Here is an 18,000-nt window from a genome sequence, read left to right on the forward strand (position 1 = left end):
ATCTGGCTTAGAGACTTAAAGTCATGGGGAAGCCACCACTTGAGCACCCTAAACAACCTTTTGACTTCTTCAGACCCCTACCTCCAGCTATCATATGCAGGAAAGACGATGGGGCGTATATCCAAGCTGAAAATCACACAATACAATTATACAGGGAAATGTAATGCAGTCCAACAGCAGCAGCATGCCGGATGGCCATCATTAAAGCAGAGAATATGGGGAAAAAACATGACCTTGTAACACTTGAATTTAAAGAGATACAGGACAGGGAGGAATGAAGAGCCAGCAAAGTGGCTGCAGAAGGACAGCAGTATTAAAAACTGTTTGAGTATGTATGCTGTTGTTAAGTTACTTTAAAAAAAAATCAAAATCTTAATCAGGAGACTTATACCAAACGTGGGAGAACATGTGGAAGTGTAAAAACAGTCGACTTGAACAAAAATGAAAGTATCGGCATCATAGTGCTGCCAGGAGGTGGAGGGAGCGGATCCTTCCCCTCTGCTCAGCACTGGTGAGGCCACCCCTGGAGCGCTGCGTCCAGTGCTGGGCTCCCCAGTACAAGAGGGACATGGACAGACTGGAGAGAGTCCAGGGAAGGGCCACCAAGATGCTGAAGGGCCTGGAGCATCTCTGCTATGGGGAGAGGCTGAGGGAGCTGGGACTGCTCAGCCTGGAGCAGAGAAGGTTCGGGGGGATTGAATCCATGTGCATAAATACCTGCAGGGAGGGAATGAAGAAGAGGGAGCCAGGCTCTTCCAGTGGTGCCCAGTGACAGGACCAGAGGCAACGGGCACACAATAAGAAATTCCATCTGAACACAAAAACCCCACTTTTTTACTATGAGGGTGGTCAAACACTGGCACAGGTTGCCCCGAGAGGCTGTAGAGTCTCCACCTTTGGAGACATTAAAAACCCAACTGGACGTGGTCCTGGGCAACCTCCTCTGTCTGACCCTGCTTGAGCAGGGGTTGGACCAGACAATCTCAAGAGGTCCCTTCCAACCTGAACCAGTCTGTGATTTCTGTGACTTTGTTATAAAACATTGAGGTGAACTAGGCTGGCAAATCTCAGAGCAGACAAAGATCAGGTAGCTAGGAAAAAAAAAAGTGTAGGCAAAATGGAGTAAAAAGAACTGAAGAAGAAACTAGGGATTTGAAAATGATGAGAAAGCTGACAGAGTGCAAAGCCAAATCCTCCGAGAACAGTACTCTGGATCTGCTCTGCCTGCAGGGTGCTGCTGACGGACAGTCCTGCTCCCCGTTCCCTTCCCTTCTGGCATGGCGTTTTTATCACCACTGCTCTGTTGGACCCAACAGCCCTGTGACAGCAGTTAGATTGCAATAAAGCTATTGGAAAACCCATCGTGAACCGGGGGGAGGAAGAACTGGAATGAACGAGAAATATTACTTCAGCGGCAGCATACAGATAAACTGAGGCAGCACTACTGGAGAAAGGAGAAAACTACAGAAAAGGTGAAAGTAGCTGGTGTGAGAAGCGGTGTAAAGGTAGACCAAAGCTTTCACCACACAAATAGGTTAGAAGATTCCGTCAAAGCAGCACCAGGATTAAGCACAGCTATCTTGCCCGCAGGTCCTGTGTCTCCTGTTCCTACTCAGCAGTCCCACGAGGTGCTTGCTGACTGCAGGATGAGTCTGCAGAGCCCGGTACCCGCACACCCTCCGAGGTCTGCATTGGCCCCAGACCATCCGCACGCCAACAGCAAGAGAGAAACATCTTTCACATCTAGGTTCCAAACCCAAGATATCTTTTATATTTTATTCAGATGTTTTCCTCTTGATCTTGAATCTTATAGCCACTTAAGAGTAGTGTACAAATCTCCCAACTATTCCCCTTGCAGATGCCTTCTGACCATTTTTTCCTCCCCATCAAACTCTCCACGCTCTCACCTAACGCATCTTTCTCATAACCCACATCCCACAGACTCACAATTGCACCTGGAGGATTTTAAACCACAGGTTAAAAATAAATACCTATAGGCATCTAGATACCAGTTTAATAATAAGTACTGAAACACAGATTTTTTGTTTGAAATTGTTAGGCTGATTCATTATGCTGACCCTTGTCCTCACCCTTCCTTCCTCCTTGCTGTCCCTTTCTCTTTCATCTTGTTGTAAAGTACTGTCACATCTTCATTGAGCAAGGTTACATGTGAGCTGGGATCTCCCTTGTCTCTAGACAAGGAGATATTTTTATCCGTTTTCTAGAAATAAAGTCTATTTTGGTATTATGTAGGCATATATAAAGTATTATGGTGCAAACATGCCTAACCACCCCAGCTATATCTATAATAGCAATGTGCTATATCTATAATAGACAGTGCCAGCTGCCACAATCCACCCGGGCTCATGCTGTTCAACTCTCTTCCCCAAAACCTTTTTGTGGCTGAAACTATGGCTAAAATGGATCTAGGATCTCTAGAGGTCACACAGGTCTAAGAAGCAGAATATAAGAAAACAAATGTACTCCACCTGTGTCAAAGAAAAATCGCAGAGCAGACAATAACAGTAGTTTCAGTCACTTTCAGGTGGAATTGGTGACTGGACAGCTAGAAGGAAATGTCAGAGAGATGAATGTGGACATGGGAACAAAGGAGAAAAAAGGCACATTGGAAACTGTCAGAAGACAAATTAAGCTAGCCAAGCAAATAAAAACCACTCTGGGTTACAGAACTTAAAAAAACAAGGGACACCATCAATGACATAGATATGAAATATATCAATGCAGAGCTGACGGCAGAGGAAAGTTTCTGGAGGTCTGATCAAAAAGCTGGAAACTACCCAGCCATGCATACGTTTGCAAACCCAGAGGACAGAACTCAGGGGGGTAATCAATGGTACCGGAGACAGCAAAGTTAAACGAGGACAAACAAAAACAAAGGCAGGAGTATGAGGGACTAGGAAGAGCAGATAATCAGTGACATTAGGAGCAGAAGACTGAAAAAAAATCCAAGTTAGAGTTAGTGGAAGTAAAACATCTCAGATAGGAAAAAAGAAGGTTTTTGAATATTGTCTAGGCAGGTGACATCATATCCCTTTCAACTTTAGTTCTTAAGTTGCAAATAATTTTCTTTTTAGGCTGTAAGAACATGATTTCAGCTGACGAAATGCAATGTCTACAGTCTCCAAGCTCCTTAGAAATCAGAAAAAAAGAATGCAATATTTTGTTGTATTATAGGTAGCAAATACAGTGACTGCTTTTATAGGCTAGGTTGTTGAAAAGGACTTCTATTTTAAAGACCCTTCTCAGTCCAAGGGAGAAATTTTTGCCTCCCCGAACACACATTACTAGAGGCTTCTTAATATGAGCTAGCTGTCTGCAGTCCCTCTACGGTCAATGGGAAAGAAAACAGGCATTGCCAGACTGTTCTCATCTTCAGGTGGACATCTAAATCAGGTCTGCTCTATCACACTCCAGAAGAGTTTATTTGTCCGCATAAGCTACGTAGGGAGCCTACTGCAGCTAGCTTAGGAGGAACTGTCTCTGCTGTAGACAACTGAGCAGTTGAGATGATTGTCACTCTTACACGTTTATAGGACCCATAATGGCAACAGAGACGTCTACGAGCCTTTGAGGAAAAAACAGAGAACGATCCATCCATCTTTTCACATAGTATATACATTAACAAGACTGAAATACAATGCATTCAAATTCTAACATGGATCTGCAATGTAAAAGACGCTGCATAACCTACAGACTGACCACGGCTGCTGCGAAAACAAATGATGTAGAAGGGTATTTAAAGAGGGAAATACACGTCATTAACCTAATTGAGGACAGGTTGTCTTTGGGAACAGAATTACTGAAAGAGGAATAATACACATTGACCACAACAGGAGGGAAAAAAAAATCTATTCCTGAAGTAATTTAAAATAAATTAGCTAAAACGAATAACATTTAATGGGCTTGGCCTAGTCTTACAGAAGAGACATAATCATCTCCATTTATTTACAAAGGCTCGTTGGCTGTAAAGATCAGAGAAATACTGTGTTTTGTTGTATCATAGGTAACAAATATAGGCAAGGTTGCATGAAAATTTCCCCTTTGTAAATGTCTCAATAAATGTACGGAACATCTGTCTCCACATCTGATACAACACTATCAAATGTAAACATGCCATCGAATCAATCGGCTTTTTTCATTTGGAAACTTACATTTTGCAAGATGAAAAGTATCAAAATCGTAATGTTACATATGTAAATGCAGAAAAAAAAATCCACAGCTGAGCACGGCCATAGCTACACTTCTGTTCCCAGAACTCCCTGCTTACTAGAAAAAACTTTCTCTGACCTCATTCTGTCTACAGCATTTTAGAGACGACAGAAAGCTCCCTGCCTCGTGCAAAATACAGTTATTGAAATGGTGGGATCTGAAGAGTTCATTGCCCCTTTGGATATTTTCCCACTGAAAGCAGAGGATGAGGAGGCTGGAAACGACAGAGGTTCCTCTGAGAGATGTGCATGGGCTGAAGAGGAGCATTGATGAGGGCTCCTTTGGTTTGTTTGTTTTTCACTTTTTAGTTCACAAAAAAAGTGAGCTCAGGCATTAAAATCCTGTTCTTTCAGCTCAGGCTTGTTCCCAACAAAACAGTTGTCAAAGGGAGGTTATTTTCATGTTTTTAACAGCAGGAAATCACAAAAAGAGGCTTCCAGCCTGCCCCGCTGCTGAACGGCGGCGTTCACTGCGTCCTGGAAGAGCGAGAAGCTCCGCAGCGCAGCTGGGCCCTGTCCTGTCTTTTGGCATCCCTTGTGCAATGAATGGACGCACCCATCACAAGAATCATAGAATCATCGAATCACAGAACGGTTTGGGTGGGAAGGGACCTCTAAAGGCCATCTAGTCCAACCCCCCTGCCGTGGGCAGGGACATCTGCAACTAGAGCAGGTTGCTCAGAGCCCCGTCCAACCTGACCTGGAATGTTTCCAGGGATGGGGCATCCACCACCTCTCTGGGCAACCTGGGCCAGTGCTTCACCACCCTCAGCATAAAAAAAGTGTTCCTTATATCTAGTCTGAATCTCCCCTCTTTTAGTTTAAAACCATTAACCCTTGGCCTATTGCAACAGGCCCTGCTAAAAACTCTGTCCCCACCTTTCTTATAAGCCCCCTTTAAGTACTGACAGGCTGCAATAAGGTCTACCCGGGGCCTTCTCTTCTCCAGGCTGAACGACCCCAACTCTCTCAGCCTTTCTCCATAGCAGAGGTGTTCCAGCCCTCTGGTCATCCTCATGTCCCTCCTCTGGACCCGCTCCAACAGGTCCGTGTCTTTCCTGTGCTGAGGACCCCAGAGCTGGATGCAGTGCTGCAGGGGGGGGTCTCACCAGAGCGGAGCAGAGGGGGAACATCACCTACCTCAACCTGCTGACCACAGCCTTTCCTCCCCAGGGAGACCCTGGACTGAAGACTGCCTACTCTGCCTCCAGAAGCCAAACTGGTGCCTCGGTTTCTTGAGGCCAGAGCTGTCAAGCACAAGCTAGAGAAGTCTCTCATTCTCCCACAGCAAGAGTTACTGATTTCAGCCTCTCTTCCATGGGTGATAACGTATTTTCTGGATGCAGACTGGCTTAACATTTTTTTGCGGAGGTCAGTGTGGAGGAGCCGTGGCACACAGCCGAGCTCTGCACTAGCTCTGGTCGCAGAGAAGCCTGGGGACGAAGCAGAAAACCCGCGTGCCTCCTAGAGACACCTGAGCCCTCCGTGTGTACATCTGTGATGAGCAGATTAAAACTGGAATGAGGCCGGTTTTCACATGAAAAAGGCTTTTCAAACTATATATGTTAATCGGTATGGACTTCCACTGAGGTTCTACGTTAGCTGTATCTACCCAGACAGCTATATCTAGCTATACCTGTATCTACAGGAAACCCCGTGAACAGCAACTTCCTAATAGTATGTGGATGCAATTAAAAAATTGCAGAAGCAGTTCTGTTTTTTCAGCAAAATCATGTATCGGTAACCATTTACCATTCCTTCCAACTTTGCCTTCAAATAAATCGATCCGTATTTGCTCCATCTTTTGGGGAAAGAAAGCAAAGCAAAACAAAAAACCTTACTCTTGGATTAGTCTACTGGTGGCAGCTGGACTATATTAGCATGAAGGAAGAAAGTTTGATGAAGGTATAAACAAATGTAAAATGCTCTTCAGAATGGAAAGGATTTAGGCAGGATACTACCTTTTGCTCATACTATAATATCACTATCACAGAAATCATATCTATTTCTAACAAATGCTATTGTGCTTTGCTGATGCCTTTTCATCTTTGTGCAGCACTGAGGTCATTCAAAGATGGGTTGAGCCTTATCCTTCCTGTTTTCAGGATGAATTTTGTGTCGACAGACAGGCAAACGTGTAACTTCTAACATTTTCATCCATCATTTATTCCAGGTATATAAAATACAGTCAATTTTAGGAACAAATTCGGCTTTCAAAAAGAAGCCAAGCCACTGAAAAGTGGCCAGTTTGAACAGCTTCAGCACATTAAAATGCAGATCCAAACCCCATTCAGCTCACACAAAGCAACCTCGGCGACCCTGCTATCTTTATTTCATGCTGCCAAGATGTGACAGTGCCTCCAGCTAGGGAAATGAGGCCCTTAATTTTAGTCAGTGATGATCTTTTACATCATGGATTAACCTAGAGCAATAGTAACTGTAATAAATCTTGGGGAAAACATTGTAATCAGACATATGTGAACTGACAAAATAGAAATATAAGAAATTTTTAAAGGGGGAACAACCCGTGTCTCCCGTCTTACCTCTATTATTAACTGCTGACACCTGTATGTTTTCCAGGTTTAAAGAAATGGAGGACACAAAGACAACACTGACACGTGCTTCTGTGCCCTGACAAACTAGGTGATAGATGAACCAATAATGCTTCAACGTATTCAGTGGTTCGGTCAGTGCACTAAAAGTCTCAAAATACTCGGAAATATTACACCAAATATGGATGGGCATATGCTGAGACAAATACAGCGTCGCTTTCAAGCTGAGGCAAGAGCCAAGTATTTTAGCTTTCGTGCTTACTACTCAACGCACAGATTCTGTAACCATCCAGTTTGACTGGCTGTATGCAGAGGTTATGCAGAAGTTAGTGGACCTTGAAATGCCTTTCTATGCAAGACTAAAAAAACCCCACTACTGGATATATTTCCACGTATAAATGTTTGTAACCTAGCGATCAAATCATATCTCTACCTTCCTTAATAAACTAAACAGATAATGCTCCTTTAGCATCACATTTCCAGCTTTTAGATATTTCTATAGCTCTCTCTCAACTAATTTTGCAGTGTTTCCATATTCTTTTTGAAATATGTATACTTGACCTGAGCCAAAGTTTTAGCAGTATCAAGTAAAACCTGGTAAGCAGCATTTCTTTGGTATGTGTGGACACGGCCCGATTAAGATAATCTATGCTACTTTAGAAGTACTTTTCAGTGTAGTTCAACTCAGCAATGCCAGCAAGCAAGCCTTGCAGAGACGGAAATGGCTTGGATCATAGAAATGCTATAATCTGAAATGGCTTTCACTGATTACTCCCTGTAGAACCTCAGCTGAACAAACAGAGAAGCTCTGATGAAGACCTGTATTTCTCATTATTATGTGATTAAAAACAAACCAACCCTGACTAGACTTGGACAGGTGTATGCAGCCACCACAACTAGATATTTTGCAAAGAACAAAGGCACGAAGCAGAGTCTGAATGACAATACCTTTCGAGAGATGTTTTTGGGTCCCACTGCGAGCCTCAGGTACATCCCCAGGGGCTTGTTGAGTGGTTATGGAGAAGTATGCGTTCTGCAAGCTGAGAGCCTGAGGAGCTGGAATGATGGAGGCAAACATTACTACCTGAACCTGAGGCAGTCTGTCCGTTCCCCCCAGGTCCAGGAAAAGATATATCCCCCATTCCTTCTTTGAAATAAGCAAGTATAGAGAGAAGAAGCCTCTTCCCATGAACTCTTGCAGAATCTGCCAGATGAAGTAACCTTTCCTAACAGAATTCTGAAAGTGCCATCCTTGAAGAGGGATGAGCCAGGACCTTGGTAAGAGGCAGGTACTAATATGGGTATGGTGATCACAGATGATGGCATCTACCATTTATTTGCTGCCTGTGAGTTCTCATGATGCCTGACAGAAGATGACACTTGAAAGTAAGATGATTTCGGCTTTCTAAAGATATGTTCTGGACTGGTCTAGTGCCATTCCACACTTCTGCAAATGTCTCGCCTCTCAGGAAGAGGAAACTGTGGACAAAGGATGACGCAATGATCATTTTACAGAATCAGGTTGTTTCTTTGGTGTTTATTCCATGTTTATTCCAACTTCTTTTCTTAGCCTTTGCTGGGGATGGTATCTGTAAAGTATATGTGCTGTAGAGGTCTTCATCCTGAGTTACCTCAGTGTAGCCTTTGAATCGCTGAGGAAATGGCTTACTAGAGTACAGAAAAGTTCTGTGCTTTTAAATGGGAAGTCACCTATAGTTACTTCAATGTTTTTCAAAATACGAGCTGCTTGCAGTCGACTGGTATGTTGTTCAGTAACAACTGTGACCAAGGATCGGCCCCAACGGCTGAAGTAGCCTATCTTGACATTTTTGTTACCATCCAGGCTTTCTTGATGATCTCACTCAGCTCCCTTCTACAGATGTATGAGGTCTGAGTTAGCAAATGATAACTGATTCTCATGAGGAACTTTTTAAGCAAGTCTTGGTAGTTGACAATTGCAGGGTACGTAGAGGCAGATGACGTGCCATATGTCCAAACAGGTCTGATTTCTCAAATCTTTATTTCTGAATTATCTTTGGTCTACCTGGTCTTGTCTTGGACAACAGACAGCAACAGAGACCTTGCTGCTTTACAAATACAAAAAAGCTCCAAGCCAAAGGGTGTTGCTGATTCTAAAGCCCCGTTGCTGATTCTATCATGTCCTCATTAGTCAAAATACTAATCTTGGTAGCACTGTTGAAAAGCTATTTATGTTTCCCTTGATCACTGCAGTTTCTACATCCACTATTTCTGAGATTCTTGTGATCAACTCCAGATCTATGCATATCCTTGCCCACATCAGAGAAGAGAAAGATTTCTTTACTTGCGTGCTTTTGGGACAGTCTTGGCTCACAAGAGCTATGTGGATCCCTGCAATTCACACAAGCAGAAGAATATGGGACTGGAACACCAAAGTGGGCTCAGATTTGACTATTAGGTGCAGTTCTGGTCATCCCACATCAAAAAGAAATGTTGAAGGAAGAAGAGGTACTGATAAGGACAACGAACGTGATCCAAATTACAGATTACCTTCTGTGCAAGGAAAAATTAAGTAGACAAGGATTCTTAGGCTAGAAGCAGGTGGGATACATACAACCTTCAATAGCACGAAGAAGGTGAATTTTCAAACAAAAAAGGAAGAGCTTTCTTAAAGAGGTCATAATTGTAGAACTCACTTGTGGATGCTGCATTTATGAAGCAGTGGTCTCTATATATACTGCAAATCAGGAAGTAAACTAATGAGTGCTCCAAGATGGGAGCAAGTGCAAAAACCAAGAGCAAAATTTGACTTACTGACTTGACTTAATGACTTGCTGCTTATAATCTTAGCTAAGCACCTGCTACTTGTCATCATGGGTGACAGGATGAATATCAGCATGAAATTCTGGTACTCTTAAAACCCCTGACAATGTAGAGGTCTTGTCATAAGCTAATTAGTGTTTACGTTCAACAATACTTTACCTACTAATACCTACCTACCATAAGCTGTTGATTTTCTTTCCCCTCATTATCCCATACAAAAATGCTGTTCTGCTACTCCTTATCTCAACAGTGTATTGTAAGGTCTACATGGCCAAGAAAACAAGTTGAAGGGTCAGGTCGTAATATCCAGCCCTCTTCTTATTTCGGATTAGTGCTTGATATCGTATTTTCCTAGCATTTTCTGTTGTGCCCCCCTTCTCAAATTAAGGGAATAGGTAGGCTAGGCCCTGCCCACAGAAGAACAGAAGCACAGCTGGCAGATTATGATCTGAAAGATGTATCCTGAATGAGTTTCTGGATGTTGACATAAGAAAAAAAAAAACCAAAACCTGTTTCTTTAGGTAAAATGTACTTAAGGATCAATACTGGTACTTGGCAATAAAGCCAATACTTGTTTCATCTTCTCATTTGCTCTTTTAGTAATAAAGTATTTGTTCCCATGTGCCTGAATTAAATCAGCAACTGAAAAGTGTATCTGTGGAGGATTGCTTCACCTCCTGCATCAGAGACCACCCTGCAGAATATTCAGTGCCCAGCTTATATTTTGCATGAGTCTGTCTCCTGGTATTTTGCAAAGCAAGAAACACAGAGATACTTGCTGTGGATATTCTTGACTCAAGTTTCACTCTGTCCTCTTCTTCCAGATCAGACATGATTTTTATAGATAACAGTAGACACAATCCGAGAAAGAAAGAAATCTCCAAGTGGAAAGAAGCAGAGGAATGAATAGTTCCCGGGACTACGTTATTCCGTGAGACAAAAAGGCACCTATCATGTCCACTGACCAGCACAGAAACCGATCACGTACTGGAAAGAGGTGAAATGCTGGTGAGCCAGAACACGACAGGATGGCATCAGGAAGCTCTCCCTACCAGACAGGTGAGATGGTCTTGATGACTATGGAATTAGAGATCTTTTAAGTGTGAATTATCCAGTTTGGATTAAGAAAATGGGAAAAGCTGGTTCAACAAAAAAGTAGAAACTAAGGAACTAGGTGATCACTACCCAAATTAACTGTTGCTCCTGAGTCAGAACTGACAGAGGGTTGTACCATTCCATTCTGTGAAACCTTTTATGCAAGAGGATGAAGAGGCTGCAGGAGAACCTTGCAGACATTGCTACTCAGGCAATGTTTCAAGCTTGTGTGCACAGAGGACATGCGTGCCTAAAGCAGGATCTTCTCTGATAGAGATTTGAAGACGATTGTTGTCTGCACTACAGCGAACAAACTTGGACCCCAAACAGAGGTTAAAAGCAGAGACAATGCAAAAGACCTTGCCCACAAGGTTGCCTGTAACCCAATAAATGAGAAGATGTTATGGGTCATGTGCTTAAGGACTGCCTACATGAATACTCTGTAAAGCACTAGCTTTGGGAATTGTCTGCTCTCTCAGCCTCTTCGCTTCTAATTCAGCAAAAGGCGTATTTCATAGAATAAGGTGTATTTCATAGAATCATAGAACAGCCCAGGTTGGAAGGGACCTCACAAGATCATCTGGTCCAGCCTTTCATGGGAAAGGTATCCTAGATAAGATTATCTAGCACCTTGTCCAATTGCATCTTGAAAACCTCCAGTGATGGGGACTCTACCACATCCCGTATTTGAAGTCATACAGTGTATTGCATGTTGTGTAGTGTTTGTAAACACTACATGGGATGATTTATAGACAGCGTTTAAAATCATTTTAATGTAGCCAGTTCAAACCTGCATACACAACTGATTTTTTTTGTCTTGGAAAGTAGAAGGAAAGTACATGGATCTTTGCTTAGTTCTGTTTGAAGGACTGCTGCTGAAAATGAGGGATCTGGCTTGCCTCTTGAGTACCACCTTGTCACTAAAATAGTGACAGTTCAGTTTCTCATTCCCTGCAGGGAACATTTATTCATTCACAGCTTTGGACAAGTGAAGTCTCCAGTGAACCACCTTGCTATTCTCCCTAGCCTGTCTTAACAAGAAAGAAAAGTGCAAATACATGATTCAACTAGTTTTTTGCATGTTTACACACGTACATCCATACAATAATTTACGTGTATATAACTAAGTAAATGTAAACCCAAATTCAACTCAAACCTAAATGCCTCAGGTGGACATGGGCAACTTGAAGGAACTTTGGCAGCTCAACTGTGTTTGGCGTGGAGAACAAGTGTTGACAACAGCAACGCAGTATACTCGTTATGTGAAATGTCTCCAGCAGGACAGAATTACTCTCCTTTGTAAGCAGAGGAGCCTATGATACAACAAGACCAGCCTTTCTCAGAACAGCTTTGGAAGTAATGCTCTATTTAAAAAGAAAAACAAAAATCTCTTTAGCGCTCTTTAGATATTTCTTCAGTCACACTCACGTAATAACATCTATTCCAATAAAAGAAAATCACTCTTCAGAGAGAACAAAATGAAGCACTGCAAACAATTCCATATATTATGAGAGCTGCATACACACTTTGAAGTGGCAGTGTTATGTGAAATCTATTAGAAGAGTTCCAGTGATACAAAATCCATACTCTGTATTTTTTTACCTCTCACAGAAATAAACAACCAATATCGCAAGGCACGCATACCTTTTTGTTGGTGTAGGTGCTCCAGAGGACATGTGGGTCACCATGGTGTCATTCATGTTAGTCAGAGGCCGAGGAGGACTAAAATAGAAATATTCATTCCAGTTAGTGTTTTAAAAAAAAAAAAAGGAAACAAAACCAACGCTAGGGAAAAGGACATCACTGTGCTCTATGACAATATCAGGTCAAGGAGCAGCAGCAAAAATTACTTTGCACAAAGATACTTGAAGAACTTCGTCTAGTCTAATTGCTTTTCACAATTCATGTGTTACACTAAAATGAAGATAAAACTAACGTTTGTGATCGCTTAACTGACCTTTGGCATTGCCTAGTAGTTCAAGCAAATGTAGGAACTATTCAAGTTAGGGCAATTATTTGAAATGTTTAAAGAAATTAAGCAAAGATTTATTATAACAAGCAATCATTTATACAACAACCACATACACCATCTGTTTGGTTTTTATTTTAATAAGTTAAAGTTAGTTGGAAAAAACCAATTGACAGAGCCTCGTGTTCCTTATTGCCCTATAAAATACAGCCATGGACTGATGCTCCCATTATCTGCATTTTTGAACCCTGAAAGTTTCCCAGTGCCACACTGCTGCGGCCACCCAGGCTTTGTGTTGCTTGTGGCTGTGCAGGGAGTGGGAGGACACGAGGACCCCACACGGGACGTCCCCAGACAGCTCTGCTGGTGAATTCAGGCCGCTGGGAGAGAAGAACTACAGCAGCTACTATCACAGAACCAATATTTGCCTACGTTTACCCTCCAGTGATATCCAAATACATCCATCATCCTTTAAAATGAGGCTTGCAAAAATGCGCAGGGTCGTCTGTGCACAGATGAAAGCTCAATTTGCACATTAGACAACAGAGGACTTGTGCAGATCCTAATGGAGAAAAATGCCACACTTCCCCGCATACTTTCTTGGAACGTGGATTAAATTCTTCGCAGGTTTGTATTTGCCACCATCTCAGCATTCACTTTCAGTAAGATTTACTGCAGATAACACTGAAATTAATTCTTGCCAACTTCAGTTCTCTACGTACAATATTGCAGAAGGCGTTTGACCCGACAGCGTTCGCAGCTTTTGCCTTCCCTGACATTCCCAGTGCAGCTGCACGGAGCCTGCTCCCCTTTCGGATGTGTGACCACTAGGAATTACCTTAAGACTCTAGCTTATTTCATTCAACAATTTTCAGGGCCCAGTAATCCAGAGGATCAAACAACCATTAAAAAAAAATCACCTGGATGTCAAACAGATAATATCACAAAGAATATATTCCCTGTACGTCTTACTGCATTCCTTCTCCATGTAGGATTTGAGTGCAAAAGCACTGCCGTTCTCAGTCCTCGCCCAGGACAGATTTGCCCAGAAGTAATTACGCTGCATGTTTAATGTTAACGTTGCTCTAAATATAACATTACACCAAGAAATGATTTGGTCATAAGATATTTAATGAATGTGCTCCATTGGAAAAGGAACTTCTTACTGTACAAAAAAGCAGAAATAGGATTATAATGCACTGGAAAGCCGACAGAACGTGCCACATGGCGGTACGTTTGGAAGCCATTAATTTGGCTAGTGAACATACAAATACACCCTGTGGTAATGAGCAGTTAATTAACAGTGCTTTCCCTCTGCCCCTTTATCTCCCTACTTACTTCTTCTTGACCGAACGCAAGGAATGCTCTGTCCACATCTACACTGCAAAACTCTCCTTTTTTCCTAAAGATTCACTTATCAGCGTTGCATTCGCCTGCCACGCACGCCATGAAACTCTACATGGAGCTGTGAGGGAAACAGCTACAAGAAGCAGCTTTTGCAACCAAAACTGTATTTTTCAGCAACAACTCTTGTCTCACAGTTTCTGTGTGCATTAGCTGTTTTTTTTTTTCCTTTGGGAGGGACAAACGGTTTCCTTAAACACTGTGCTCTTAGACACAACAAATACCACCTCAGTACTCCTAATAATTTTAGGGTAAGCGAATTTAATCACACGGTATTGCATTTCAGCGGAGGGGATAAAGCAAGCTCACAGCAGAGTGCGTCTGAGACACGGAAGCCCAGACTGCGGCGTGCTGCCAGCCTGGAATGACTGCACGGGGGGTATATGGAGCATATAGACCAAAGAGGACAGCACACACACACTCACCGTCCACGAGACATGTGCGACAGCACGCGTTTTCACAGAATTTACTTCACTTTGAGTAACAAATTGTACAGGAGGGCACATTTTCCATTATCCCACAGAAGTTCACTATGTGGGTCTATCACTTTGAGTGAAGGGTAATTCTTTATTTTATTACAGTATTGCTTTTATATGACTCTTCTAATAAGAAAGTGGATGTAATTCACCATTTGCAATGTGGTTTTAGTACCATTATGAGACATTTCCACAAGTTTATTCCAGTTCTGTAAATACCAGTGTCCACAATTTTCCAGCTAAATCCTTGCTAACAGTGATAAAGGCAAAGAAAAAAAATTAAATACGAACATCTGATTAAAAGATTTCTAATAGCACAATTCTGTCTTCTTTATTACGTACAATAAAGCCTTTCCCAGTCCAGAGAATTTCTTGAGGCCATTTATACATTTTCAGGGAATATCTTTTCAAAAAACTGTAACTCTGTCAAGATGGCACTATATTTTCTTGTATAACCGTGACAGAAAAATCCTATTGTTTGTGAAACCAGGAGGATGCTGTAACCATGTACACAATACCACTGGAGTAATAAGAGCTGCTTTTATGAACCTGGGACTTTCAGTGCAGGTCAACCTTATTTTATCAAAACTCCTAGTTTAAAAGGAACATATCTGAATTCCCCTTCCGAGCTGCCCATGATAGTTGGCATCTGCTACAGCCTATCAACATAACAAGAAAAAAGACAAATATTCTTGAATCAGCTACTAAGGAGAGATTTTTCTGCCTCAATGATCTCACCAGAAAAGGTGAAGACCATCCAGACACCTGAGACAGGAGAAATCCCCAAACCATCGCTGGCAGAGAAACTCAGAAGATGTGCTCAGAAGAAGTAACTCCTCTCCCGCCCACAATGTAGCTGAGATAACTAAAACAACTAAGGGACTTCGATGTATATCAAGAACAGCTTACAACTTTCTTTCAAAACTTCTGTTTTGTTAGGTTAATTTTTTCAGGTTTAACTTATCTGGCATTTAAGGTGTATTTAATCAGCCTAGGGTGCTCTTGGGAAGAAAGGCACCTAAAAATAAGCAGTGAAATAAGAGAAATCTTTTGGATACCTGGGAGCTGGGACAAACGTGGCAGCCATAGAAGCTGAGAAATCAAACTCCTTAAATTCTCTTTTTTCCACGATGCTTACAAAAAGTGACATTAGCCAAGCAGCTGGGAGGTCAGAGATCAGCCTATGCCAGAGGGCACAAATCAAGACATTGGCAATCTTTATTCCCATTCCACACGTGAGGTCCAAGGTGTATATTGCATAAACTTTTAGTAGCTTGAAAAACGTGACAGTGTCCTTTGCAAAACTAAAATGCTTATTTTACTTAGTACATTGCTGGTTAGCACTGAAGTAGGTGCTAACTCGTTCAGTCACGATGTCTGAAACGCTATCCCTCTCTACGTAACTCGACCGAGAAATAATTGAGGAAGTAACAGCGCTGTAGGCTCAAAGCCAGGACAAGGACTCATCCTGACAATTGTACCGGGGAGAAGCAGCTACTGACGGGGTGCTCCTGTGGCCAGGGGTACGTAGAAGAAAACTCACAGCTTTGGGTACTTCTGTTATCGCGGTCTCCTTGGGTTGAATTTATTCAGACTCTAACCAGGGACTGTACACTTTCACGTGCCGAAGCGTCGTATAGCAGTGGCAGATGCTATCAGAACACAAATAAATAGTAGAGGACTTTTATAATAGTAGAGGGCTTTTATATTTTTTAAAATAAATTTGTGGAGGGCTTTAAAACAGGGATCATGAGAGTCCTCTGCATTCAGCACAAATTTGGGAAGGAAGGAATAAAGACTTGATAGAACAATGCAGGTATGCCATCACTTAGGAGCCATTTTAAGCAATTTACTCACCCACATAATTTTTTTTTAACACAAATGTCATAAAGTTAGTTCTGAAGCTAAAATACCTTAAATCGCCTTTATAGAAGGTATCACAAGTTTGAGCTTTCCAGCCCTAGCACTTGTTTATCTTCCTTTATTTTTTCAAAACATATTTATGTATGAATATTACCTCTGTCTCTTCTGTCATGACCAACTGCCTCTTTAAGTGTCCAGATTTGGCTACTACTGGAAAGAAGATCTTGGACTAAGCAGCTTTTTGGTCTAACCCAGGATGGATAATACTCTGTTCTTAGATTTCCCCATCATCTTCCTAAACATGTCAACAAGCTTTTATGGGTAATTGCCATAATTCTAATAAAATCAGCAAAGATCTCCACTTCTCTCTATCGCTAGTATTTACTCTTATCAGCCAGTCTCCTACCTGTAGTAAAACCTATGAGATCCAGATGTAACTGAAGTTGCTATTCTCAGTAATCTTGTCTAAACACGAGAGTAATCTTGTCTAAAAATAAGAAATAAGAAATAGATTAGTCACTGCTATTTTGTGTCAACAGTTTTCCTAAATAGGAAAATCAATCATTACGCATTCTGAAGAGAAGCACAATTATACCTAGGTCTAATTACTTGCTTGTTTTCTTCCAGACGTGGTTGATGAAGGTCCAGGACAAAACCAGGACAATTCTGAGACCTCAGAAGTCTAAAACCTCAATAAATAAAAGGAACTAAGTCTTGAGACTTTTTGCTGCGCTGGACGATCACCCTGTAAAGGGACCTTTACAAAAAAGCAACAGTAAACAAAATTTACCAAACTGCCTCCCGCTCTAAACAGTTCTCCTATCTGAGATTGCTGACGTGCAGCAAAGCGACATTATTTATTTGCTTCCATCAGAGTACAGAGAGTCAGAAAATGCAGAGCTCAGGAAAAGCAATCTATACTTGAGGGTTAAGGGCTGTCACAGCAGCCAATTAAAAAAAAAAAAAAAAGAAAAAAAGAGAAAGAATGCTCTGTCAGTCAGATCTGGAAATGATGAGTCTGAAGTCGAAGACTGACACCTGAAATTTGAAAAATTTCAGGAAGGACAATTAAGTAAGGGTCTGAAGGGTCCCGAGCCAGGTAAGGATTTCAAGCAGCGGAAGTTAAAAGTATATGCGTGTCAAAAGTGTAACGGGTAACATTTCCCACCTTTATGTAATGTTTTGTGTCTAAGAACCAGTGTGTATATCACACATAACAAAAAAAAGACAGTATTTTTCAGGTGCACTGATTAGCACTGTAATAAATGTCAGTATTTCTTTAATTAGCATGTAATAATGCTTGGAATTAAGCTACTTTTTAATTAGGGATGGAATTAATGGGGATCATTGAATCATAGAGTGGTTTGGGTTGGAAGGGACCTTTAAAGGTCACCTAGTCCAACCCCCCTGCAGTGAGCAGGGACATCTGCAACTAGATGATGTTGATGATAACTGCATGATATCCGTCAGTCTTTTTTGTTATTTTTTTCTAAAACTGTAGCTATTGCATTTATATAGATACAAACTGAACAGCTATGTATTTGCTAACTTTATAGCCGAGTTTTGCTCTATAACCTGGGAAGTTCTAAACTGGTAAGATTTTATAACAT

General features: G+C 41.7%; 1 protein-coding gene across 16 annotated transcripts in view; it reads right to left on the minus strand.

The window, feature by feature from the left end:
- The window catches only part of DTNB (dystrobrevin beta), a 222,173-nt gene that overhangs the window by 105,382 nt on the left and 98,791 nt on the right, over positions 1 to 18,000 (minus strand). For 15 of the 16 annotated variants that reach the window (XM_076332466.1, XM_076332465.1, XM_076332461.1 and 12 more), the window contains one exon: positions 12,323 to 12,400. In XM_076332466.1, the coding sequence (XP_076188581.1) occupies positions 12,323 to 12,400 (78 nt within the window). Of the gene's footprint in view, positions 1 to 7,735; positions 7,838 to 12,322; positions 12,401 to 18,000 lie in introns of those variants that run through there. The other variant, XM_076332468.1, reaches the window with a different exon arrangement.

This window comes from Aptenodytes patagonicus, chromosome 3 (genome assembly GCF_965638725.1).
Source record: "Aptenodytes patagonicus chromosome 3, bAptPat1.pri.cur, whole genome shotgun sequence".
NCBI lineage: Eukaryota > Metazoa > Chordata > Aves > Sphenisciformes > Spheniscidae > Aptenodytes > Aptenodytes patagonicus.